The sequence below is a fragment of the Schistosoma mansoni genome, chromosome 1, assembly GCF_000237925.1.
Source record: "Schistosoma mansoni strain Puerto Rico chromosome 1, complete genome".
Lineage (NCBI taxonomy): Eukaryota > Metazoa > Platyhelminthes > Trematoda > Strigeidida > Schistosomatidae > Schistosoma > Schistosoma mansoni.
In genome coordinates, this window is record NC_031495.1 from 59,922,618 (window position 1) to 59,949,921 (window position 27,304).

Consider the following 27,304-nt stretch of genomic DNA (forward strand, 5'->3'; position numbering starts at 1 on the left):
CATAAGTATCATAAATCACGGTACCATGTGAGACTGTGACACTTGTAAATGCGGTTCAGAATGTCACAGGGAATATCTGTTTCTTGATTATATTGAACGGTGGTTTAGTGGTAGGAGACCATTCAAAAAAATGTACAAATGATGTATTTGATGTATGATTTCCACATTTTACTAAACAACTGTGTGACTGTGCATTGGGCAATAAATTGTTCTTTTCCACTTGAGTGTTCGTTCACTACAGTTCTACTGAGTTATTTTGGCTGCTTAATTCTCTACGGTATCGACTGTCTTAAAAATATGTGTACTGAAGTCACTTAAAAATGAAAATCTAAAAAGTAACTTAATACAAAATGTAACCACAGATTTACACATTTGTAAAGCGGTAAAAAAATAAAGGCTACTATACTAACACCTGATGAACTATTCTCGTAAAGAAAAAACAAAACTAAACACCTACCTTGGATTTCCGGAGAAAGATAATTACTAATTTCTTCCAAGATAAAGTTCACTTCAGCTTCAGAAGGCGAAGGTTGATCAGTAAGATTGCATTCAGTATCTGTAGTGCCAGCTAATGAATAATTCATCCATGGTAAAAAGAAGATCACACGACCATCGCTCGTGTGTGGATCTAGTAAACCCATCTTAGTAGGGCTAAAAATAAAATCAGAAATAAGATAAGATAGAACTTTTCTGAATAATGTTTAGTAATAATGAATTGATCAAAGGCGAGTTCATTTGTTACTGTGCGAGTACTCCAAAATTGATTCATATTTCAAAACGTTTAGGTTAATAATAACCGTACAATGTATTCATGAGCTTTTACAAAATGTTAAAAAAAACCTACCATGATGCTAACTACTGAAAAAAAGTAAGCGGAAACAATACATTGATTGTTGTATTGGAGACGAGTACGTTGAAATTCATGCATCAAATGTATAATGTATCGGAAAATACTGTGGGGTAAAACTCGTCGAAAACCCTTGGAACTGATGACGAATGACAGAAAATTACTGAAAAATTTATTTTATAATATTTATCAAATATTTACAATGCCAATGCATTTTAAGAAAAGAGTTTATCGTAATAATGTGATTTACGTGTTGAGGATTACCAACTTTGACTAAGCACAAGTTATCAGAAAAAATAAGAGAATTTAACTAGAATCAAACCTATGATTCCTTTCCAAATAATAAATATTTAACAAGATCATGAATAGATTTAATGAAGCAGTAGCTTAGTAGCTAAAGCATCTGACCTTCAGTCACTGAGTCCCTGGTTCGAATCCTACTCAACTCACTTAAGTTTGAGAAAATGAGTAGTATCACTAACATTCGTACTTAGAGTGTACTTCAAATCCAAGTATCTGATGAATGAGTTAAGTTCATTCCCAACCATTTTTATATCATGAATATCAATAAACTGATCATATTTTAATCAGATAACACTTCTGAACATATTATTCTATTACGTAATATAAAGTAATTTGTCATTGGAACAAAGAATAGACGAATATGATTAGTAATGTATGTCTAAGGTATAACTTTTAACTTGCGAAAACCTTTGTTAGTTTACGAGTGACAAATCCGAAACTTCATACCTATGCAGAATTATTGAATTCTTAAATTTGATAAATAGTTACGTCTATATTATTGCCACTAAATTATGAAAAAGTCAATTTATCATGAACACTTTGTTCAACAATAAAAAAAGAACTGGAAAATTTCAATGGTTCCTCTACTGTATTTTCTGTGAAAATTAATTCACTACAAACTGAAAACTAAGTAAAATCTCAGAGATATTTGATCTATCAACAGCTCCACTCTGTTACATCAAATCAAATTCATAAATATTTATAAAACCGCCTACAACACACACACATATGACGAATACTACAATGTATATGATATGTCTATTCTATTTTGAGTAATAAGATGATGATTTCTTTCACTATGAAAATGAACAGTTTGGACAAATCCAAATTAATAGAACAAACAAATGGATTGTCATTTATAATTAATTGCTTAACATTAATCTTAGGTATGTTACTACAACAGTTTAATATATAATTTGATGAAATAAACGTGGAGAAAAAAATTTCTAAAAAGAAAATCTATACATTAACGGTGTAATGACCCTTTACGATCTATAATCCTGGGTTTTATTTTCTAAAACTCTATCATATGTTAAGAATGGCTAAAATTATTCTTAATATATGACCCTAAAATAAAACAAGTATTATATGTTATTTAACAAATTCATTTAAAATAGATTCTAAAGTGACAACAATGCAAGTCATCACAATCTTGACAACTAAAAGGTTTAAACAGAACGAAAGATAAAAAATTATTGATTTAAAGTGAAATGAACAATGTTTGAATTGGATTAAGAAAGGAGACAAGTTTATTTATTAGATATAAAATTATGAGAGAAGAATACCACTTCAACTTAATTTGATTTATATACCTTATAAAATATTGTGAGAATATTTTAATAAAGTGTGAACTGCGGATAGCGATGGAATTCAAAATGCCCTTTTTTACCTGGTTTGGAAGTCGTCCGCTAGACATACTTACACTTTAGTGTTGATGTTCACATAAGGACTCGAAAACAAAAACCTTTTGCTTTAAATATCTACCGACTTATTCTAAAAAACTTAGTGACAACGTAGTGATATCGTGGTACTCTGCACACATTGCATATAGATTGATCAAAAATTCAGTCCTGAATATCAATAACAGGATAATTGATACGCTTGCCAACAATGAATGTGAATTTTATTTAAAGAATTCTTTTGGCACAAAATCTTTCGACTTGGATCACCAAGTATCAATTAGGGAAGTGATCACTGATTTATAAAGGTTACACAGTAATCAATAAAGAACGCTGAAAGGTAGAATCACTTAAGATAATAACTAAACTAAAATTTGATCGATAGGATTCAATTAGCATTAAGAAGTAGACAATTGAACATTGGTCACAATTAATTGATCGATTAGTGTGAATTTCATTATATCTTTCTTTTCTACTTGTATTTTAATTTGATAAGCTTTATAATAAGTGAAATGAAGAAAAAAGTGAGTAACAAGACACGCTCACCAAACAATTATCAATACTTAAAATGCCTTTCTTGTTATAATAATGATTTGAATCTAATTTTTGTATAAAACGAAGAAAAATTCAGTCAACTAAGTAGAAACCACAAAAAAATAGTTTAGGCCATATAGTGTACTAAACTAGGAAGTTATAAGCACTACATAAATGGGAACGCTTTAAATTTGATGAAACAGAAGAGAAATCGAAGCCACGATGATATGGATGATAGTTCGTCCTGATTTCGATTACTTTTAACTGATGTTCGGTTTATATCATGATTAGAAATGGTTCGAACTATTTTTTTTATCTATAAGCTGGTAAACACTTGGATTCAGTAGCCTACTCGGTGGAAAACTCGTTAGAGTTTAAAGGGAAATGTAAAGTATTCGAGCCCTGGTGTGAATGTCGACACTGGAACCCAGATCTATCCAGTTGAGATGTAATAAGGATGAAATGAACATTTTGGATTCCATTGTTAGCTACAATCCATCTATTCCGTAAAAATATGTTCACTTGTTTGTACTATACATCAAGTATTCATTCAACATCAAGAAAAATTAATACACAATTTAAATAAATCTAGCGGTAATACATTTAACAATAAATAATTAAACGACCAAAATTAACAATTCAAATTGGTTAAATTCTTTTAAACAAGTCAGTAAACAATTGAGCTGTTCATAAGAATGCTAATCAGATTTCTTGAGAATCAATGCACCAGAAACTCAACTTCGGAAATCGATAAACATTAAAGAAACACCAAACTGACTACTTTTGCCATTGAAATTCACATCAGTTTTTACCATAATCTGAACTAAATATATATTCCTAAAACATACATACAAGATGAAATGATAGAAAATACTGAGGATGCTATTGCTAAAGTTACAAGAACCCTAAAACTTAAGACAAATGTTGTTAGAATAGAAAATTGGAGTGTTTGGAAAATGTTATTCTGTAGAACTGAGAGCCGCAGTGATTCTTTGGGGAAACTGTAGTTTATGGACGACCTCTGAGCGATGTTAGAGTGACCATGAAACATATAAGATACTAGGGTCAAAAGAAGGTTAGTATGAGGAATCGAGATTAGGATTTAGAGTTATAATTTAGGGTTAGGAACTAAAGAGAAAGTTTCTAATACGAGCTTAGTCAGTCACCAGTCATCTACAACTTAGGACCAGGCACATATATGCATCGGTCCCAGTTGCCACACTTCATTAGCATAACAAGATAAACATCGAATTCATAATAGTTACTTCAATAGTAGTAACATAAAAGAAAGATTGTGTATAAGGACATTGTACAGAAAGAAAGAACTAGTTCGTAGAAAGAAATGTATAAAGCAATTTTATTCTCACTGTTTAAGGGGAGATAGAGTGTATACACCTACACCATTGTGATCAATTCTGAGATATATCACCCAGAGTCTCCAACCATTGGTTACTATAGTCGCGCGGACCCCAACCAAGTAGTCTGCATCTATCAAACTGGCTCACACCAGAATTTAGTGACTTTATGGACTGATGTCACGTTTTGGTTTGGCCGTCCCTACCTTTCCTCCATCTGTCTCCAATACTAGTCAACATGGCACACCGAGGTAGGCGGTGGATGGGCATGCGTAATACGTAACCCAACCAATTACGAACTTATATCAGCCATAATACCAAAATGCTATTCTAACTGTACGGATGAATGAATTTAGCACAGAAATTAGAAACTTGGTACTTTTATTTTCATTAGTTCGTTCATAAATTATGGTCTCATCGATTTTTCTACTCAATTTATTAAAATGCTATCCTATCAATATAGCTGGAGATGGCACTTTCCATAATACAAGTTGCAGATAATTTGTCGTAAAAAAACATCTTTACTACGTTATATAAAATTTACTTAACCCTAGAAAAGCAGTATTTTTACATGAAGATGCTACTAACTGAGAAGCTGTAAATTCAGTGTTCCAGTTCATACGTCTGTGAATTTAACCATACTACTAGTAATAAAAGTACAATATTTCAAGGGAGAAATACAGTGCCATTATCTGATAGGACGAAATACTGTGTATAAAGGACAGTAATTATTTCTACCAATGAACATAGTCATATGATCCAATTTCATCCGAGACACGTGATATTAATTCTAGTTCAATAAATGCCAGATATTTACTTTTCTCTTAACATTTATCTACCCATTATTCTGAAAGTGTTATTTATCAGAACTAAAGTTATCGACGTTATACGCGTGACGGGTGACAGTGATAGATCATATGACATTTGATGATAAGAGTGTAATTTTAGAAAATTAAATATATTGGGATAAAAGTGGATAGTACAAATGATCATTTGGAAATTAGTTGGACGAGGAAATTTTAAGATAATCGTAAGTTGAAATGATGATTTATTCCCCTTTAAAAAAATCATTGGAAATAAAGTGTATAGACGATCACGAATTACTTTGCAACCAACAAGAAAACAGTATTTGGTTAAGAAACAATTTATGGTTAAAAAAGCAATATGATTATAAGATGATGATTGTCCGAACTATGTGATATATTAGCTCAATACATTTCGAACAATCTGATCACATATGTACTTGTTAAAAACATTTATATATATAAATTAAAGGTCAACTAGACTAGAAATGGAGGGTAAGAGGAGACAAGGATAATAAATAAATAATGTCCTATTTGGGACTCGTCAGCTGGATGTACCTGCATCTCAGAATTGATGTTCATTCTGGGACGAGACGCGCGTCCTGGATTCCACTGATAGTCACCATGCATCTTTGCTTATAAAGCTTGTTACCTTAAGACAATATTGAAACAATTCGCACAGTATGCACATATGCCAATAAGAGACTGATCAATTGCAGTCTTAAACATCAATGGGAAAGTTCAAGTAAACAATTCTAAGGGAATTTAGGTCATAAGATTGATCTCAACTCGGCTTTTGTGGTGTTATACAAAAGTGTAAAAGGGCATATACTAAAGTTTATTGAAGTTTTAACCATACGAAAATTCGAACCCCCTTTGCGTATTCAAAAACAGTTTGTTCTCACCTTAAATCTACCCTGGTAATATTGGTTTATTATCCAGAGTGATAAGGATTCAAATTGTTTTCACATTATTTATCATCCTTGTCTCCTCTTACCCTCCATTTCTAGTCTAGTTGACCTTTAATTTATATATATAAATGTTTTTAACAAGTATATATGTGATCAGATTGTTCGAAATGTATTGAGCTAATACATCACATAGTTCGGATAATCTTCGTCTTCTTATTACGCTATCGAAATTTATCAAAGGGACTAATTGCGTTAAAATGCGTTTATAAGCAATACACAGTTTTCACATGAAAACCGAATGTTTATAAATGAATTATTAAGGTTTTCATCTCAATATGTATATTTTATTCTCCAATCCCAGTGATTTTGAAATGTAGATACAAAAGATGTTATCAAAATTTCCACCTTCTTGTTTTTTCATTTTATTAATTCCTTCTAGCCATATTGATCAGAGATGTGGTAACTTGAATCAATGCACAGTTGTTCCAAGTCCTAGACTGTCAATGTCTAACTAGCCGCAAAAATAGGAAAAGTAAACTACATCACAAAATGGAGAGTAGTAACACTAACTTCTGGTTAAATTAAAAATCCCACTACAAATCCTACTTACACAGAATACATTACACCTAATAAATTAAAAAAGTAGAAAATAAAAATGAACCAATTTCATTTTACATTCAAGTTTCCTATTAGACTGAAATAACTCTAATACTTCAATAAGTTTCAAACGTCACTTCAAGCAAACCAAAGATCAATTACAGTTTTTATTATTTATGTGTAGGAAGCTGCAAAAAAGTAGTAATATCTAAAGATCTATATGTGATTCTTCAACTGTTTGGGAATCTTTAAAATCACAAATCAAAAACAGTACTCAAAAACTATACAGATTAATTCAAATAATCTAAAACCTGAAGAAATCTTTCGTATCAAGAAAATAAATTGTTACATACAGTAATAAAAAGTAGAGATTACATTAAACATTCCTAACATTAAAAACAAAAGAGAGATCGGATAAATAATTAGAGAGTTAAAAATGATAGTGAAAACTATGTGAGACTCTTGTGATTTACTGTTCTTTTCATCAAAGCAAACAATATGGGGTGTGTAACTATTTAGAAAGAATATGGAGATTTCTTAATTCGAACATAAACAGGCATATGTCACAACACTAATGTAATCATAAATACGAAAACACTACCAATCAGTTATTATCAGAGACTGATTTTTTCTGAAATAGCATGAAGCATCAAAATAAATTATTATAAATATTATTGTTATAAGTATTATTATTATTATTAGCAAAGATGGATGGTGGCTAGCAGTGGAACCTAGGACGCGTGTTTCGTCGTATTCGGGATTCGTCAGCGTCCCAGAGTTGACTTCCACTCCGGGAGTCGAATCCAGTACCGTTCGCTTCAAACGCCATCATGTTATCCATTTATCTACTAAGTCCTGATAGCCACTTGCTTGTGCAACGGGGTTCCGAATAGGACGAAACGCGCGTCCCGGATTTCGCTGCTAGCCACTATCCATCTTTGTTTACAATGCTTTTGACTTAAGGCAATATCGAGACAATACGCACAGTATGCATATATGCCAATAAGAGACTGATCAATCGCAGTCCTAAACATCAATGGGAAGATTCAAACAAACAACACAAAATGAATTATTATTATCCCAAAATAAAAATGTCATTACCTATAATAACCAGGAAGAATAATATGAACACCTAAGCTAGGTTGACAAATAGTAGGTTGTTCTTTATTATCCATTTGTCGTATACTATCTGTAAATGGTCCAGTTGCATTAATCACACAACGAGCATTGATTGTGAATTCTTTACCAGTTAATCTATCTCGAACACGTGCACCGGATACTGTAGGTACTGGTTCAGATGTTGTTTCCAATGTTGATTTCAAAGAAATTGATTTAGTTCGAGATGGTTGTTTAATTATTTCAACAGCTTCAACATAATTAGCAATCGCAGCATCATAACGAGCCGCAGTTAATGCAATACTTAAGCACATACGAGCATCCTCTTGTTGACCTAGGTTAATGAGAAAAAGAGGAGTTTAAAGAAATAATAAGATCAGAAGATGGATCTTAAAAAAAATAATAGCTGTGAATAAGTAAAAAAGAAAATATGCAATTATTTAGATGGGTAGTTGAACGTTGATGTAATAATATGTTGGATCAAATAATTGCCTTTCTCAACATAAATATACGTTGTAAAATGGATGTAGAAAATGGGTATAGATAAAAAGTGATAATATTTCGAATCTATGATCCTTAATCCTCGATTTATACTAGCTCCAGAGTCCCCTCCTCACCAGGTGAAAAACTTATTATTCACAACAACAAATAAGCAGTTATTCACAGTTTCCAACGGGGTCAGAAGTTTGTATTTCTCCACCTTAAAATGATAATATTTACTACGTATTTATGCTTAGATGCATCACTTGTTAAAGAAAATATAGAAAACAAAGATAATTTTGTCAATAATCGCATCCTTTATTATCGAAAACGTATTGAAAGTTTACTACATAAACTATTTATATACGCATATATACGGATAGGTTACGAAAAGAATAACGAGTGTTTAAGGTTTAGGTTAGATGATTGTAGGCATGAAATAAAATATTTTTGACAAATAAACATGAGATATTACCTTCTACGTCATGAACCGAGATTAATGACTTCCCAAGAAATTAGTACATTAATAGAAGCACACGTGAAGTTGATATGGTAACACTGATTAAAAGTATCAGCAAATTTAAAAAGAAACATTACTTCAAGTGGAGTAGATATTTGAAAATCCAGGTAATCTGGTAATTTTATATTCTACGTAATAAAACAAACAATTCATGCCACTTCAAAATAAAGACAAGGACATTTCAGAAAATTTAAAGTAAATAAAAACAATTAGCTGAAAGAATCAAAAATACAGTTAGTTTGTTTTAAAAAAAATCCAATAGAATGAAAAATAACTATGCCGGGTTAGCAACAATTAGTGAATGACAACTCCCTAAATGATAGTGTTCAGACAGGAACGAAAACCAAAGCTATTATTAAGGGCTTTACAGTTAACTCTCATAACTAAACACGTAAACTCATAATTTACAACAAAACTGGTATTAAATGGTTGAAAATAATCATTGATGAGTCATAAAACGTTGATTTTGTATTCCCTAACACGCGTAAGAAAGGACTATCTGCAGTCCCAAGGGGAACAATCCTCTTTATACGATTAACACACGTCTTAATAAGTCGCACGGTCAGAGAAGACATTAGCAACTTTCTCAACCCTTCTACCAACTCTTTCCAACCATCTATGACCGAATAAAGTGCACTGTTATTTCATATAATTTAGAATAGTGATTATATTCCACGTTTATCAACAGAATTAAATCATCAGTAATAACAAGATATACAACATTACGGAGTAATCAAATAATTTGAAGACATTTCAGTCTTGCAGAATGTCAGTCACAGTGTAAATAGCTCAGTGGAAATATCTCTGATTATAACATTGATCAACGTAAGTTAGAATTACATGCTGGGCATTGTTTTCCTTAGGATTTCGAATAAAAAAGAGTTCTGGTTATTTTCTTAACCAGCCCAAGGTCGAACAGAGGAATATATCAAGTTTCTTGTCCGATGATTAAGACAAAGACTTTCAGTACATAATGATTACGAGAAACTAGTAAAAGAAAAATAATACATTTTATTCAGCTAAAATTGCTTTGTTTGTTAAGTACTTCCTAGTACTGATTGAGTTCCATAGATCAAGTTCAAATGTGACCATTATTCAAAGTGACTCAATATTGTGTGCAATACATTGTAAATACATCACAGTTGAGACCTGAGTAGCTTATTTCTAACGTCTCTGACTATTAAGTCGGGTGAAGGGGGATTGAGTTCGTTAGACGTTAGTTCCTTTAGGGTTACAGGTACATCTTACGGGTGCCAAACAGTAAAGAAACCTAGGTTCAGGGTTTCCTGTGAATTATTTTCAACCACCCAGGACAAAAAATGCTTCTCGGGTCATGAACAGAAATAGTTAAGATGATTTTGCATAATGTAAAGGTGATAAAAATTCATCATGAACTGATGTCTGTTGAAGGATTGTTTACAACTAGAGTACTAGAAAAACTATATTCGTCCTAGACCGGTATTATTATTATTAATTATTTGAAGACATAAACATTGGTACAAGGGGGCACCAAATACATATGAGCCGCACAATATCAATGAGGTTGTGAAGAGAAAGGGAATGTAAAGTGTGTATAATAAAGAGAACAACAACGAACAGAAATTAGTGTATGAGAATGAAATAATAATAAATGGGGGAAACAGTTCAGTTAGCTAAAATACAACCAGAAAGAATTCTTTCAGTTTAAGAAGTTACGTTCACTTTTGTGAAATGCGAAGAAAGATATAGCAGGATCGCCACTGTGTTGCACCATATCTAAGATCTCTATCGGTGAATCGTGAAGGACCAACAGAAGCCATCCCTGTATAGCTTTCTTTCATACCACGACATGTCGTGCACTGACCACCTCTCCGCTTTTTCCAACCAGTCCCAGAGTCGGCAAATAATGCACAACCAATACACATGATTATTTTCCAGGGTAATCAATCATTTATATGTGTAAAATCTAAAATAAACTCTTAGCAACGATTAGTTAAACCTAAACAGTTTCCACCAGAAACTGATTTGAGCTAACTATATCCATACTATAAAAAATTGTCGATAGACTTTTAGAAATTCTACAATAGCAAACAACAACTTTTTTTAATTAACCGAATCAGGAATAAGAAAGTAAACTATTTTTTATTTGAAGATCGTGGAGATTGGCTTAATTTGAAAGTAACATTCATCACAGATTGATCTGAGGTTGGGTACCACCAGGAATCAGAATCCATGTCGATGGGCACTCACAGTCCCACCAGTGATCTACTCTAAGAACTTCAGGTCCAAGGGTGAATGCCTAACCACGAGAATCACTTGGTTTGCATCGTGCTACAATTTCAAATTCAGTCAGTTTGTGGTACAGACTGACGACCAACCAATGCTAACGGCATTTCACTTACCATGATACCCATTGGATACAGATCTAAATTTTTTGCGTAGTCATGGGAGCTTACTAGCAAAGAGTAACAAACTAGAAAGAAATTGTAATAAAGTCCTCCCTCATTTTCATTAGTTCTATGTGTGAAGTTAGTTCGTGATGAAAAACAACTTTTAAAAAAAGTAAAAACCAATCGTTGTAAAGCAATTAATAGATAAAAATTACCCAGGAGTATAACAATAAAAAGAATGAATGGATGGTTGGAATTTTTTTAAAGAGTATAGATGAGATAAATCCAAACCTGATAGATCTCAATGATGAACATTGCTTATGATTTTAAGAGATAAAATACAACAAATACATAAAAATATAAAACAACCTGGAAGATGTATCTGTGGAAGGAAAACACTGTATTAAATTATGAATTTTGGAAACTAACTTACCATCATAATATACTAATCCACCGACTAGTTTATCACGTTTTAATAAAGGAAATCGTTCTAATGCCTGTGATTTATTAAGATAATAACTAGCTTTCAATATTTGAGCACCAGATATTAAGTCATACATTTTAATACCAGCCCAATAATACGGAACTTGCCACCATCTACAGAATTGACAATGAAAAAAATGAACAATATGGCAACAATGACAACACTAAACGTGAAAAATAAACTGCACGGTTAGTGCCGAATTTCAGAATCACTATAAATACCAAGAGCTGTGTTGAGTCGATTAATAAAGAATGAGAAAAAACGAGTAGTTCAAATTACAGTGTCTGTGATGGCAATTTTGGTCAGATCTATCACTTATATTTATAATAATTGTGAAAATTAAGTTGACTACAGACTTCTAAGTGATCTGTCTAGTTTGCTGTATGTTCAACCAATATGCTCATTGCATACGACTGAAGGTATTGACATCCACCTCAGAGAACTGAACCCATATGTACAAAACAAGTTTGCACAAATGTGTTCGTTTAGTTGGAACTCTTGGTTGTGGGTTCGCATTACTGAGGAGTCCAGTGGGGGGATGAACTAGCTATCCAATATCCTTGGCTTTTTAATGTACCCCAATTGAGATCAATCCGTGATAAATATTGTTTACAATTAACAGCCGTTTCCTCCTAAAACGGGACTTCTCAACAATGCGTACCCACGACCTTGTCATGTCTCAAAATCAATAAATTCGAATCTAGAAACGAGCGTATTATATCTGGAACCCTGTGTTGGTGATCAATGGTTTAAATCTCCAATTTTAGTTAGTCTTAAATGACAAAAACTGACTACAAAAATTTATATAAACTTACTTATATATGGGCAACATGATTGGTAATGGATAGGCTAAATGTGGAGCTATATCGATTAGATTAGAACGTTCACTCAGTGCCTCATTAACCATACGAAACTGTTCAATGTCTAAATTAAATATAGCCTTTTGTAGGTATCGAACACCACCATGAATAAGTTTGGTTGAACGAGAAGAGGTACCCGAAGCAAAATCTAATCTTTCAATAAGGCATGTTGATAAACCTTTAGGCCAAAAAAAGAACGAAGAGAAAATCAGTGCTTACAATGCAATAATTGATTGGAGGTTTTTATATGAGGAAAACAAAAACATTTATTTATTCGCCTAACCATTAATGAATTGAAATAATTCTTTTTTATTTTCCACGTACCTATACAAAAACTCCAAATGTATATGTAAAGAAAGAATTAAACAGTTTTTCACGATCGATTCGAAGAAAGTGTGAACAAATTTGTGCTAAGGCGGTTGCAAAAGTAATCAGATTTTATTAAAAGGTCTAAGATCCCTTCTGGAACGATAACTGCTCGCATTACTTACTTTCTTACTTACGCCTGTCACTCCCAATGGAGCATAGGCCGCCGACCATCATTCTCCAACCCACTCTGTCCTGGACCTTCCTTCCTAGTTCTATCCAGTTTTTGTTCATTCTTCTCATGTCTGTCTCCATTTCTCGGCGTAATGTGTTCTTTGATCTTCCTTATCTCCTTTGACCTTCAGGATTCCACGTGAGGGCTTGTCTTGTGACGCAATTGGGTGATTTTCTCAAAGTGTGCCCAATCCACTTCTAGCGCTTCTTCCTGATTTCTTCCTCCGCTGAAATCTGGTTTGTTCTATCCCACAGTAGAATGTTGCTGATAGTGTCTGACCAACGGATCCGAAGTATCTTGCGTAGACAACTGTTAATAAACACCTATGTCTTCTGGATGATGGCTTTTGTAGTTCTCCATGTCTCCGCCCCATACAGTAGAACTGTCTTGACATTTGTATTGAAAATTCTGACTTTGGTGTTAGTTGACAGACAGTTGTTTTGAGTTCCAGATGTTCTTCAGTTGTAAATATGTTGCTCTTGCTTTGCCGATCCTCGTCTTCACATCTGCATCTGATCCACCGTGTTCATCAATGATGCTGCCCAGATATGTAAAGGTTTTCACATCCTCCAAAGCTTCTCCGTCAAGTGTAATTCGATTGGTGCATGCTGTATTGTATCGGAGAGTCTTGCTTTTCCCTTTGTGTATGTTGAGACCTATTGCTGTTGGGGCTGCTGCTACACTGGTCGTCTTTCCCTGCATTTGTTGTTGCGTGTGTGATAGAAGAGCCAGATCATCTGCGAAGTCTAGATCGTCCAGCTGCATCCTAGCTGTCCATTGTATCCCGTGCTTCCCTCCAGATATTGACGTCTTCATGATTCAGTCGATCACCAGGAGAAAGAGAAACGGTGAGAGTAATCAACCTTGATTGACACCGGTCTTTACTTCGAACGAGCCAGTGAGCTGTCCTCCATGCATGATTCTGAGGTTTAAACCATCATAGGAATTCCGTATGATATTGAAAATCTTCTCAGGCATGCCGTAGTGTCGAAGAAGTCTCCATGGTGTCGTCTTGTCCACGCTATCAAATGCCTTCTCGTAGTCAATGAAGTTGATGTAGAGTGATGAAGTCTATTCGATTGATTGTTCCACAATGATACATCAAGTTGCGATTTGGTCTGTACACGATCTGTCCTTGCGAAAAACAGCTTGTTGATCCCGAAGTTGGGCGTCTACAGAATCCTTCATCCTGTTTAACAATACTCTGTTGAAGACTTTTCCTGGTATTGAGAGAAGAGTGATGCCTCCGTAGTTATCGCACTTGCTGAGATCGCCTTTATTTGGTATCTTGATCAGAAGTCTTTTTTTCCAGTCTACTGGTACTTGTTCTTCGTCCCAAATCTTACTGAAGAGGATGTGGAGTATCTTGGCAGTTGCTGCTTTATTTGCTTTCAGCGCCTCTGCCGGGATGTTGTCTGGTCCCGCTGCTTTGCCGCTCTTGATTTGTCTAATGGCCATGTTGATCTCCTCAATTGTTGGTGGGCCAACATTGATTGGGAGGTCTGTGGGTGCTGCTTCGATGTTGGCTGGGTTCAGTGGAGCTGGTCGATTTAAGAGTTCTTTGAAGTGTTCCACCCACCCGTTTCATTGTTCTCCAATGTCGTTGATTACTTTACCTTCCTTGCTTTTCACTGGTCTTTCTGGCTTACGGTAATTTCCAGCAAGTTTCTTTGTTGTACCATACAGTTGTCTCATGTTTCCCTCTCTTGCAGCCTTTTCCTCTGTCATTGCTAAATCTTCCACATATTTACGTTTGTCGGTTCTGATGCTCCTCTTCACTTGCTTGTTTGCCTCTGTGTATTCGGCTTGTGCCTTGACTTTTTCTGCTCTTGTTTGGCTGATATTGATTGCTGCCTTCTTGTCCCTCCTTTCTTCAGTCTTATCCAGTGTACCAACAGTGATCCATTCCTTGTGGTGGTACTTTTCTTGACCCAGAACCTCCTGACATGTTGAAATGATTGCCTCCTTGATACCTTTCCAGTTGCTCTCCATGGTAGTTCCCTCTCCATTGAGTAGATCATAAAAGGCCTGGAACCTGTTGCTGAGGGCTATCTTGAATTTGTTGAGTTTGTCAGCATCTCGAATTAAGGCCGTGTTAAACTTTTGTGATGTTGTCCGCACCGTTGTCCAGTGCTTCTTGAGTTTTAGTTTCATCTTGGCGACCAGCAAATGATGATCGGATGCTATATCAGCTCCTCTTCTGGTTCTCACATCCTCCATCTTCCTCCTGAACTTTTTGTTGATGCAGATATGGTCGATTTGATTCTGTGTAGTGTGATCCGGTGAAATCCAAGTGGCTTTGTGTATGTTTTTGTGTGGGAATATGGTGCCACCTATGATCAGTTTGTTGAAGGCACATAGGTCTGCAAATCTCTCACCATTTTCGTTCCTTTCTCCCAGTCCATGTCGTTCCATGAAGTCTTCGTATCCAGTGTTGTCCATTCCAACCTTGGCATTGAAATCTCCCATCAGAATGGTCAGGTCCTTGGTTGGGCACTTCTCGAAGATTGACTGCAGCCTATCGTAGAATTGGTCTTTGGCGTCTTCATCGTAGTCGTTGGTCGGCGCATAGCATTGGATGACGTTCATTGTAATGCCCTCTCTCTTTGTTTTGAACGAGGCTTTGATGATCCTTGGTCCATGAGATTCTCATCCAATAAGTGCATTTTGTGCTTTTCTGGACAGCATCAATGCCACTCCTTGTGTATGTGTTGCATTTTGTTCTTCATGACCGGAGTATAACAGAAGTTCTCCAGAAGACAGTCGTTGTTGTCCAATCTGCGTCCAATGTGTTTCACTGATTCCAAGCACCTCCAGGTTGTATTTTCTCATTTCTGCAGTAATTTGAAAGACTGTTCCGGTCTCCCACATTGTTCGGACATTCCATGTACCTATAAAAATTGTTGCTCTGGTTGTAAGAAGGTGCATCGGCCTCACGACTTCCGAAGGAACTCGGCTTTCACCATGAGACGTCATAATTATTCCTTCTACTCCCAGGGCAGAGTTTAAATGGTTTGAATAATTTTTTGTGGTTAGGATTTTTTAGCGAGTTGGTTCTCTACGGTATGGGGTCACTAACCCCATGCCTAACCCTCCTCCTTTACCCGGGCTTGGGACTGGTAGTAGCCCCCGGAGGAGCTACAGGCGGAGTTGTGGTCAATAAATACACGTAGTAATTTCAAAATCTTTGGTTCTATTTCCAACACGTAAAAAATAGAAATATACGTGAAGATTATATATGAGTTAAATAATAATAATTTATTCCCAAATAACAGTTTGTTACATGAGATATGCCGGTTTACAGGGAAGATCAAATTGTTACAGAAGTTACAATTTTCAGTGTTGAAAATTACTTGATATTTTATAAGATATGAATGTAAATGGATTTCGTAAGAAACATGTCAATGTCACACTTGGCGCACTTTATGGAGGTAGCGTTGCAACATACAACTGGTGGTCGAGAATAGATACATGCGAAGTTGTGAGGTTTTAGAAGTTTCGCACTTATATCCCTCCAGAATATCGGAAGCTTTAATAACGGTGTAGGACGAAGTCACCCGTGCCAAAGTGGGATTATAACGATTAAGAATGATCTCGTGTAGAGATATTTTAGTAAATTGCCGTAAGATGTGTAGCAATAGCCATTGGTTAACAACTAATAGGTAGTATATATATATTGTGTTTACAAATATAAAAACAATGAATATTGTAGAAATGTTGATATTGGCATTATTTTTGGTCTAAGTTATGAAGTGAAATGACGTTCATGCCGGTAAGCTGTCCGTATGAGTTGATTTCCAGTTGCATCTGCATTAGTGGATTAAGTGAAATCAGGCTTTCAGAAACTTCATAGCTTAAACTCACCTCATGTTTCTGGTGTATTATTCCTGTTTTTTGGTAATGGGACTCGAAAAATGGAAATTAAGTGAGCATTCGTCGGAAGAAAAGATATTATGGGATAATCCATAGTTCAAAACAGTGAAACGTTGAGTGAAGAAACAATATAAAGGATTAAGTTAGGATAACCCTTCCATCCTTGCTCACGATGCTAGCCTACGTTTATTTACGTCATTTAAAGGCCATATATGCTAGAGCTTGATGTTTTAACAAGTTTATTTCGCTGAAGCATGTAAACGCTATTAGAACCTGCTAATGAACCATTGTAGCTATTAATTTAATATAGATGATCTTTTACTATCGATTGAGTTAGTAAGTTGTGAGTATTGATCAACATTACAATACGATAATACATGTTAGCATTAATCAGAGAACTAATAGAATAATGGGTTAACATAAGTAAAAATCAATCGAGTAAGTTGAAGTGAAAATGAGGAATAATAGTAGACTGAGTTTCTTTAGTCGGGCTTACCAATGTAGAATTTCAATCTGTTTCGCTATTGATACTGCTCTAATAATAAACCTAATCCTAAAATTGTACATTTATCATGATCTAGCTGCCCAATCTATATGATCTCACATGGAAGTCACATCGTTTTCTACACTGACTCGTCGTATCGTAACAACCACCAACATATGATGGAGAACACAGTTAGACTGGAGATAGAACAATATATTTAATATGAAAAAGAAGTATAGGCTGCAAGAGAATATTCACGCCTACAAGGACGAGCTATCCCGTATGATGAATTTAAATTTATTGAATTAATCCTTCCCTCCTTCTCCACCGTTGGGTTTTGTTAGGATATTCACAAAAATATCCCGAAAAATTATGTGGAGTCTAATTCTATCTTGAAGGTAAAGTGGTATGTTTTCACGCGTTTTCAGACTTTTCACATATTTCATATGTCGTTTCCTAGGTGCCTGACTCAGCAGAGTCCTCAAATGCAAAATACTCGAACTCCTCACGAAGTTGGCGCGAATGTGTATGCGCGGGACTACAGACACGGATACAATAGATGGATAGAGGGTGAAGTCACAAAGAAACATGGGAACGTCATGTATGGTGTCAGAGTGGACCAAGATATCTGGACCAGACACCATAATCAACTAAGGCCAAGAGAAGCCAAGGGAAAAGGTGAAGGTACAAAACGCGCCCCACTCGACTTACTGTTAGATACTTTTCAATTTCCGGCAATACCTCCAACACAGACAACTTAGTCATCTACTCTAGCAGAACATCCTTCAGGTTCTGGTTTGTTACCTCGAAGGTGGTCGGATCGCGAACGAAGACAATCAAAGAAATTTCATGTAAACCCTCGGTCGCGTCGCTATTAACTTTTTCCAAGGGGAGTTGTCAGGATGTTTACAAAAATATCCCGAAAATTATGTTGAGTCTAATTCTATCTTGAACGTAAAGTGGTATGTTTTCACATGTTTTCAGACTTTTCTCATATTTCACATGTCGTTTCCTATTGGTCAATATTTACAGTCGTCCTAACTATAAATTTCACGTGTCCTTTTCCTATTGGTTAATGTTCACGGTCATCCTAACTGTATAAATATGCAATGTCTGTAAATTATATTCATTCTTCCTCTGACCCCATAAAAAATTCTCATTTAACGGTTGTGTTCTGATATATTTGAGATTGGGGAACAGTATTGGGGTCGTACTGGGATATCTGGAGTGGGTCAATAGGTAGAATTACGAGTAGCCACATCGCGGTATACAATAGGTCTTTCTGCTCAAATGCCGCGATTTCAGCTTTATTGTCAGCTTGAAGTGTAACTGCGGATGTTTGTCGACACAGCTCAGTTCTATTTTGAGGAACGATACTAAGAACAGTGCCAGTATCTACTAAGAAGTTCAAGCCTAAGTTTCTGTCTCTAACGTAAAACAAGCGACGGTTTAGGAACCCCTCCGCAGTTGTTGTGACCTGGGGAAGGGTTATTTGTTTCCCATATTCCCGGAATTCTGTTTGGGTCAGGCTCATGGTTGTCTGCCCGTGGTTGAGTTGATACCAAACTTCCAGTGGTAGCAACAGACCTGCTCAGATTGTCTGGACATTTGTGACCTGTTTTGTGATTTGGATCTTGATCGTTGTGGTGACCTGCTGCTGTTTCTACAACCCGTTTGCATTTTGGCAACAGCCTCAGTGAAACTTTTAACACTCACAACCAGTCCTTCTCTGATTGGGTCCTCTGATGGTTCTTCTTTTTGTGTGTGATTTGTCGTGCGTGATCCGGTTTGTAAACTTCCTTCCATTATTCTATCGGCTGTACGCACTAAATGAGGTAAAGGGGTTTCAGGATCTTGAGCATCTAAACAGTTTTGGACGAACATGGCAGAGCTTGTGTCCACCCTTGTCTTAGGACTGCTTGACTCACTGTATTGTCACCCACTGAGACTTGGAGGTCACGAAAAACTGTGACAGCGACCTGTCACATAATGTTTCTCCTTGAAAAAGTCTTTGGATTCTTTGACCGTCTGATAATGACGAACGGTTCATTATCCCTCGTCTTGAGAGGGTGTATGGTTGTGGTGATGATGGGCTTAAAATCAAGTTAAAGATTCCTTTGGCAGCTGAAGGAGGAGGGTAGAACAAATGCCGCTTTCAGATTTGATATTATGTCTCGTTAAATTGTGCTCTAGCTGAGCAAACTACAACTCAGTGTAAGTAAGATCAAATTCTGGAAGTCGGGCCTTCATAGTCGTAATGATGTCTATCTCTGCTGGTGACAAATCCTCCAGGTTTTGGGTTTCTATTGTGTCTGGCATGAGCGATTGAGAGTAACGTTTAAAAAAGAGGAGAGCGGTGTACCATTAGCAGCACGGTAAGACAGATACAGCCTATGGTCCAGAATTATTGATTAATTGGTCGATTGATTCAACACCTTTAGCCGAGCAGCTGCAGTTACATAAAAGCTAGCTGAGCTGAGAATTTCTACGAATGTCATCGGGGATTTACTCAGACGGCAATTCCAGCCGACTGGTAGAGTTGCAAACCGGTGGACTCGCTGGAAATGTGCATAGATAATGTTAAATCCAAAGTCGTTTCTAACTTATTTTGTTTCTAACGTTACAATTACATACAACTATTTTGTTCTCACACTGAGACGAGAAATTTAACTGTAGACCCTAACTCCCAACCATATGGAGAACGTAATAAACGCGAATAACACGCTTTTCGAACGGGAAGTTTAGTCCTAACATGATTTACATTTCTCAAGCTTTCACTGTGTTCTTATGCAACAAAAGTACCATTTCTGATCCAAAGAATCTATTCTGAGCTATACGTCTGAGAGATTACTTTTTCTAGTTTTACTCAACTTAATAGTTAACTATGGTTTTGCCTGAGCTTCATATTCAGTATTTTGTTTCAGTTTTTCACGTAAAGGTTGGTTTCAGCTTATCGTAACCCACTTTGATCTATTTTCACCCGTTCTTAGTGTACTGTATTTTTTCGACGGTCTTAGGCTGTTGCTAACATCTATAAAACAGTTTACATCAATGTAGTCATGAAAAATTCATGCAAACTGCCTGGATGTCATTTTGCTGCTACATCTGTGATGTGGTGCAATAACTACAAAGGTTGGTTCCATGAAGCGTTCACAGATGTCACTGCGGCTGCTTACAACACGGATGCTATAGTTTTGCTGAGTAACATCATTGTCCTATTGACAAATCTGAGGGATAAGGTGTCAGCAAACTTGGAAAATGTCAGTCATAAAACGGGTAGACAAACAAGGGCGCACAATGAAAACAAGAAGAGGGATATCGACAGGTCTACTATCGACGGAGCATGCAATCGCACTAGTGATGACATGCTGAAACTCAGCACCATCAGAAATTTGACGGTAGTAGATTCCCTCAGCAAACTCGGGTCTCACAGCACAGGGTCCTTGAATGCAACGATGGTTCCTAAAAACACTGTAGGTGGTTGGACCCACGTTACCAAAGTTAAAAAGGGACAGGCGTCAGCGTCTAAGGCGCTGAACATCCAAAGTATTGTAGGGAAATAAATTGGGGATTTGGCCGCACAGTCTACCACCAGGAATGTTTGTCCAGTCGTCAAAGAGCCTAGGAATCAGAAACGCGCTTTGACCTCCGAGCAACAAGGTGCCGAACCTGAACGCACCGGAAAACCTGGGAAACAATAGCGATTCCTGAAGACTCTTTCGTAATCATGAACCTTAAAGAAAAGCCTGACCTTCCCCTCAGTTTGCAGGACAAAAATGGGAGGATGCTCTAGGGAGAATTGAACAAGAAGCTTGAACTTCCTAGAACAGAGCCTTTGACGGTCACACGGCTCACTCAGGAAAAGGACTCTAAGCATCAAAATCACCTGAGGCTACTTCGTGTAACACGCACTAATGCTACCGATGTAGAGGATGTCCTGCTACTAGTCACTTACTGAGATTCGATGAGAACGTAAAAATACTGCCTGACATACCGTATTCTGAGAGAATTCTCATCCGAAACATTCCTAAGGATCCTCGCGAGAAGATTTTCCGCGACGGAAATATCATCGTGCAAGGTGTACCGGAAATCAAGGACCCTGGTCAAACAAACTCTGATATTAAAGAATGGAAGTTCATCAAGCAATCCTTGAAGCTCAAAAACATACTGACTCAACATATGACGAGATTAGCCGAGAAGGGTGGACATTCTAGATCCCGGCTAATGAAGATAACTTTGCCATCCTTCGATATGGCGGCTGAACCTCTGGAAGTATTTTATGCCTGCAGACGTCGGTCGCCAGTTGGAATCCACATGCATCCGGATTGGCCATATGACGCCAGGATTAAGCATAAACGCAAGTTGGATCTGACTATTTCACTTATGGACTGTCTCAATCATAAAAAAACTTGTAGAGGACAGGGACTATCTACTCGGAAGACCTTACATAGGTAGCCTACCTGTCCATTGTCACGTAAGGCTCGTACAGACAAATAGGGAGAAGCTCATGCGTTTCAAATTGAATGCCTGACCTGGTTATGCATGAACGCCGCGGGTTTGCCAAACGAAATGGATGAGCTACGTGAACTTAGCAACGCTAATAATGCTCATCTGATAAGAATATATGAAACTTGGATATCTTCTCAGGTTACGGACGAGAAGCTATCAATACATGGGATGTCTTTGTTTCTCAACGACAGAAAAACAGGAATTGAGGGTAAAGTAGCTGTACATATCCGATCATGCCTGGAGGTATATCAAGTTCACAACCAAGAGAATATCACTCTCTATGAATCCACACGGTGTTCAATAAGATTGTCTAACACCACAAGGCGTCTAGATGCGATCATCTACAGGAAGACCACTACTGACATGGAGTACGACAATCGTATGCTGGAAGGATTAGCCCACTCTACTTGTCTCGGATTCACTCATATCCTGATTCTAGGGGGCCTCAATCTTCCTAAAGTCAATTCCGCGGAAAAAACGTACATCAGAGGTTAAGACTCAACTGAAGCTCTGTTCTTCTGCACACGCTCTTATGTGCTATTAAGCATTCAGTTCCTCGAACGGTTCCCAAAAGCTACAAGCAACCTGCAATCATCAAGAACCGCACTCTTCGTTTAGTAAGCCACAAAAGGCATTGTCGGGGAGAATACAAACGAACTGATAACAATGGTGCATACAGGCATTACAAACATATAAGGAACATATGCACAAAAGCAATAAAAGGAGACAGGCTTCAGTACCAGACCAAGCTTATCGATAAATTCGTCTTCAATTCGAAAAGCTTACTCAGTTATACAGCTTCCCTTCGACAAGCCAAAACTGGAGCTTCCTAACTGCTAGGTTCTAATGGTTCGACCAATAACGACGGTGATACCACTAACCTTTCAACTGAGCAATACTCTCGGATATTTCAACCGACCCACATCTACTACACTGATGAAAGCTTCACCTGCAACTACAAAGGACTTTCCGAAGTGGACCTGAGCGGTGGCTTGGCGTTCGGAAAACCGTAACACCTGAGTTAAGACGCTTCTTCTGGTGCGGATTTAGTCCATTCTGCTATACTGAATGAAGCAGCTTCAATCCTGGCAACACCGCCTAGAGTGATGTTTTCACACTCTGTTAGTCGAGCCAAACTACCGTAAAATTGGGAGCTGGCTCACATCACACCATTTTTCAAAGGAGGTCGACGCAGAGAACCTTCAAAATACCGACAGGGGGCCCTTCTTTCTATACATTCCGAAATTATGGACTCCGTGATATGCGATGGTATACACGACTACTTATCATCCTTAAACTTCTCGCCCCAGCAGCATGGTTCCAGGAAGGCTCACTCTTGTATAACCAACCTGCTGACTGCGGTGGACAGATGGACATGCATCCTTGATAGGAAGGGGAAGGTTCGTCATTCACCTTGACTTCTCGAAAGGTTTTGATAGGGTCAATCATATACGTCTTATCAATAAGCTCAAATGATTGGGTATCAAACCACCTCTAGTCGACTGGCTCACTCCATATCTAAAAAATCGGCATTTTAAGGTCAGGGTTAATTTTTCGTGCCTTAAGGTAACCCTCGTGCTATTGATAGAAGAAACCAGAGAAGTAGTGAATAGGTCTTTATTTCGATCTTCGCGCAGTCACAGTGGAGCGTGGGATTATCTGTTCAGACAAACAAAGGCTCTCAACATTCAATATAAGATAGTAGGGAATATAAGGCTTACAAAAAGTAAGGAAGTGAATGAATACTTGAACAATACTGTTTTAGCATATGCTTGGTTGTTTGGGGTCAACTCTTAACCAACCAACCTGAGCTGTTACATTAGCTTCCCCCTAGAATCGACTTCCGTAGGAACGTCGGTTCGATTAACCTATCTATCGAAAACACCTTAGTTCTATTTCTCATCCCAAGGCGAAATTATCAACTCGCTCACTATTTGACTTACAATCAGTTACGACTAACGCTTTCAACGATAGTCCGTGGATGTCTCTTCATTTACTAGCTTGTCATCTTATTTTGCAGCATGTGATCTTTTCTACAACTATCGCTGACGGTTTGCTGCGTGCTTTTAGGAGAAAGTGTGAGAATGTGGAATAAGAATATCTGAGGAAGTGCCGCGAGCGGGCTACCCAACACCATGTTGGTGAGGTACGATTTTTCCATGCTCAGATCGGCTATCAGGTGTTTACTCACCTGCCTCTTGAGTCGCCCTCAAGTAAAAAGTAAAGAAGAGTCTATTTGAAAGGTAATGGTGAAAATCAAGCAAACCTGAAGAACTGCTCCACTGCCTGCATAAAATAGTAAGACACAAAATGGAAATACATAAATGCAAATGATAATTGTTTGGTTCATGTAAGTGCTTGGCCTCCAGAACGGATTGGTATTCTGGAAGGAAATAGACATAGTGTAGACATCTTGTGCACGAAGAACCATGAAAGCAAAAAAAATACTCTTTTGTAATACATATATGTCAAAGGGTGGACTTGCTAGAAGTTGGACTCTTTAACAAAATCGATCAAATGCATGACCTTGAGCCAGTGATGACCGCCTTTTACAACTAGGTGCGTAACCATGGGTGCATCAGTGTAATCCACAAAACGGAAACGAATATACGATTAAGAAGCAAAAAAAAATTGTGTGGAGTATGCGGATCAAGTACAGTTGTGTCAAATACCCTTTTCTGGTTTGATTTAGGTATGCATGATATATTGAAGCAATATTTCGTCAATTCATCCAAGTAACGAATTGGTTTGCACCTCAGAAGTGTGTAAGTCCTATTACTCATTAGTATTATGAATGATTAGTCGATAAAAGGAAAAATTGCAGTCATTCCCCCGTGGTTTGATGTGGTCTAATGGCTAGGCACACGGTCCAGCATTCAGGAGGGCAGAGGTTCGAGTGCGTGGGGCCTGCGTTTTTGTTCACCAAAACCCCCTTCAATACGACGTTTGTTGGCCGTAAGTTGCTCAGATATGAGAGAAAAATAACAAGAGGACGGATTGATATGTCAAAGTGCCATATTGGAACAGTACAAGTTCTTTGTATTAATAATAATACTATAGAAAAAAAATGATGAGAACTTTAATAAGTACTTGACCATGGTTTAATCCAAAATGTTTTGTCTAAAAAAAAATAAACATATCTTCGACCGAAAAGTTTTAGAATTAGTTCATATGGTATATATGTATAGCCAGTCTACGTGAAAAATGTATACAGATATATAAGAAGTACAACCAGTATTTAGAAAAAATATTTAACATAACACTTATATATCAAAGGTAAAAGGTTTTTTGAATTCGTTGTATTTGCCAGTGTTAGTTGTATGAGTTTGATTAAAATCCTCAGCCATCGTTTCGGAATACCTAGCTTATGTGTCCAGTATTTAAAAAAAATATTTAACATAACACTTATATATCAAAGGTAAAAGGTCTGGGGAGTTGTATGTGAGGCGGAATGAGGAAAAAAAATTATTTTTAAGTAGATGCAGGGTCTGATTAGCTACGTGGTTAGATTTTATCCTGCAGCCGAAACTGTCAACATCCTTGACTGACTAATCGGATGTGCCCAGCGAACCGTTTTAGTCATTTGTAAAGATTTATCATCTTTACATTTCGATTCCGTAATGGATTTGTCAGTTAAACGATCTAACAACACGTATGGTGGTTCATGATCTAGATAAGCCGGCTTTAGCCTATCAATACTTACTGTGTCGATGTTTCCATGTTTTTCTATCACGAAATATTTAGATTTTCTTGAGACGACTTTGAAAGGACCTTCAAATGGAGGACTGAGTGGTGCTTTTATTTTGTCACATCTTATCCAGACGTGCGTGCAATTGCTTAGGTCTTTAGGTATATATACGGCGCGCGATTGTTCACGAGTATTAATCGACTTAAGTTTAGACATGTGGTCCCGTAGTTGATCTACATAATTTTCTAAATTAAGTTTTTGACTGTTAGTATTAGGGTCAATAAATTCACCTGGTAGTCTCAGAGTTGTTCCGAAAACCAGTTCCGCAGCTGAACACTGTGCGTCAGTTTTGACAGATGTTCGTATTCCCAACATAACTAACGGTAGGAATTCTGTCCACTGATTGGGGTTTGAGTGAGATATAAGAGCGGTTTTTAGCTGACGGTGAAAACGTTCTACCATCCCATTAGCCTGAGGATGATATGCAGTGCAGCGTATCCTATTGGAGCCTAGAAGTTTAGCCAAGTTATTAAATAGTTCGGATTCGAATTGCGCTCCTCTATCCGTCGTTATTGTTATGGGTGTACCAAAAATGGTTACCCAGTTCTGCATGAAAACTTTGGCTACTGTTTCCGCTGTGATGTCCGTTATCGGGATGGCTATAGGGAATCTGGTAAATCGATCTATGCATGTAAAAAGATAATTAAAACCGTTTGAACGTGGTAAAGGACCTACCAAGTCGATATGCACATGGGCAAAACGTGCATCTGGTTGCGAGAAAACACCTATGGGTGAATTTGTGTGACGATTTATCTTTGATTGTTGACATGCTGAACACTCTCTAACCCATTTGTGTACATTCTTCTGTAAATTCGGCCATATATATCTGGCATTGATTAGTTTTGTTGAAGCTTTTGCGCCAGGATGAGACAAAGAATGAAAGTTATTATATATCAACTTTCGCATACTTTTGGGAACGAAAGGTCGCGGCATTGCCTTGGTCGTGTCACAGTAGATTAGAATACCATCGACAGGTGATGGGAACTGTTTTAAATTAAAACTTGAATTGTTTGTTTTAAGCAGGTTTTGTAATTCTAGATCCTGCTCTTGTTCGTTTCTCAACGTCTCGAAGTTTACTGTAGACTGCTGTAGCACGTTTATTTCTAGCCTAGATAAAGCATCTGCCGCCTGATTGTCCTGACCTTTGACATGTCGGATATCGCTCGCGAACTGTGATATATAGTCAAGGTGTCGGACTTCTCGAGGTGAGTATTTATCAGCTCTCGCTTTTAGTGCATTCGTTAGTGGTTTGTGATCCGTAAAGACTATAAATTCCCTGCCTTCTAACATGTGTCGGAAGTGTTTAATGGTTAGGTAGATTGCAAGAAGTTCTCGCCCGAAGGTAGAATACCTTGTCTCTGCTGGAGCGAGTCTTTTTGAGAAGAAAGCAACTGGTTTCCAGGCGTTTTTAACCAGTTGGTTAAGGGTACCGCCTACTGCTTTATCTGAAGCATCCACCATCAAAGCAAGTGGGGAAAGAGAATTCGGATACATCAACGTAGTTGCTTGAGCTAATTTATCTTTAAGCTGTTTAATAGCTTCGACAGCGTCAGAAGACAGTTTGAATTCT

General features: G+C 37.0%; 1 protein-coding gene across 1 annotated transcript in view; it reads right to left on the reverse strand.

The window, feature by feature from the left end:
- Positions 1 to 27,304, reverse strand: part of Smp_121990 (putative glycerol-3-phosphate dehydrogenase) — a gene marked incomplete at its 5' end in the record, with an annotated part of 52,477 nt that overhangs the window by 17,012 nt on the left and 8,161 nt on the right. Inside the window, 4 exons of the mRNA XM_018795053.1 lie at positions 458 to 651; positions 7,852 to 8,200; positions 11,669 to 11,832; positions 12,535 to 12,757. Coding sequence (XP_018649404.1) covers positions 458 to 651; positions 7,852 to 8,200; positions 11,669 to 11,832; positions 12,535 to 12,757 — 930 coding nt within the window. The remainder of the gene's footprint in view (positions 1 to 457; positions 652 to 7,851; positions 8,201 to 11,668; positions 11,833 to 12,534; positions 12,758 to 27,304) is intronic.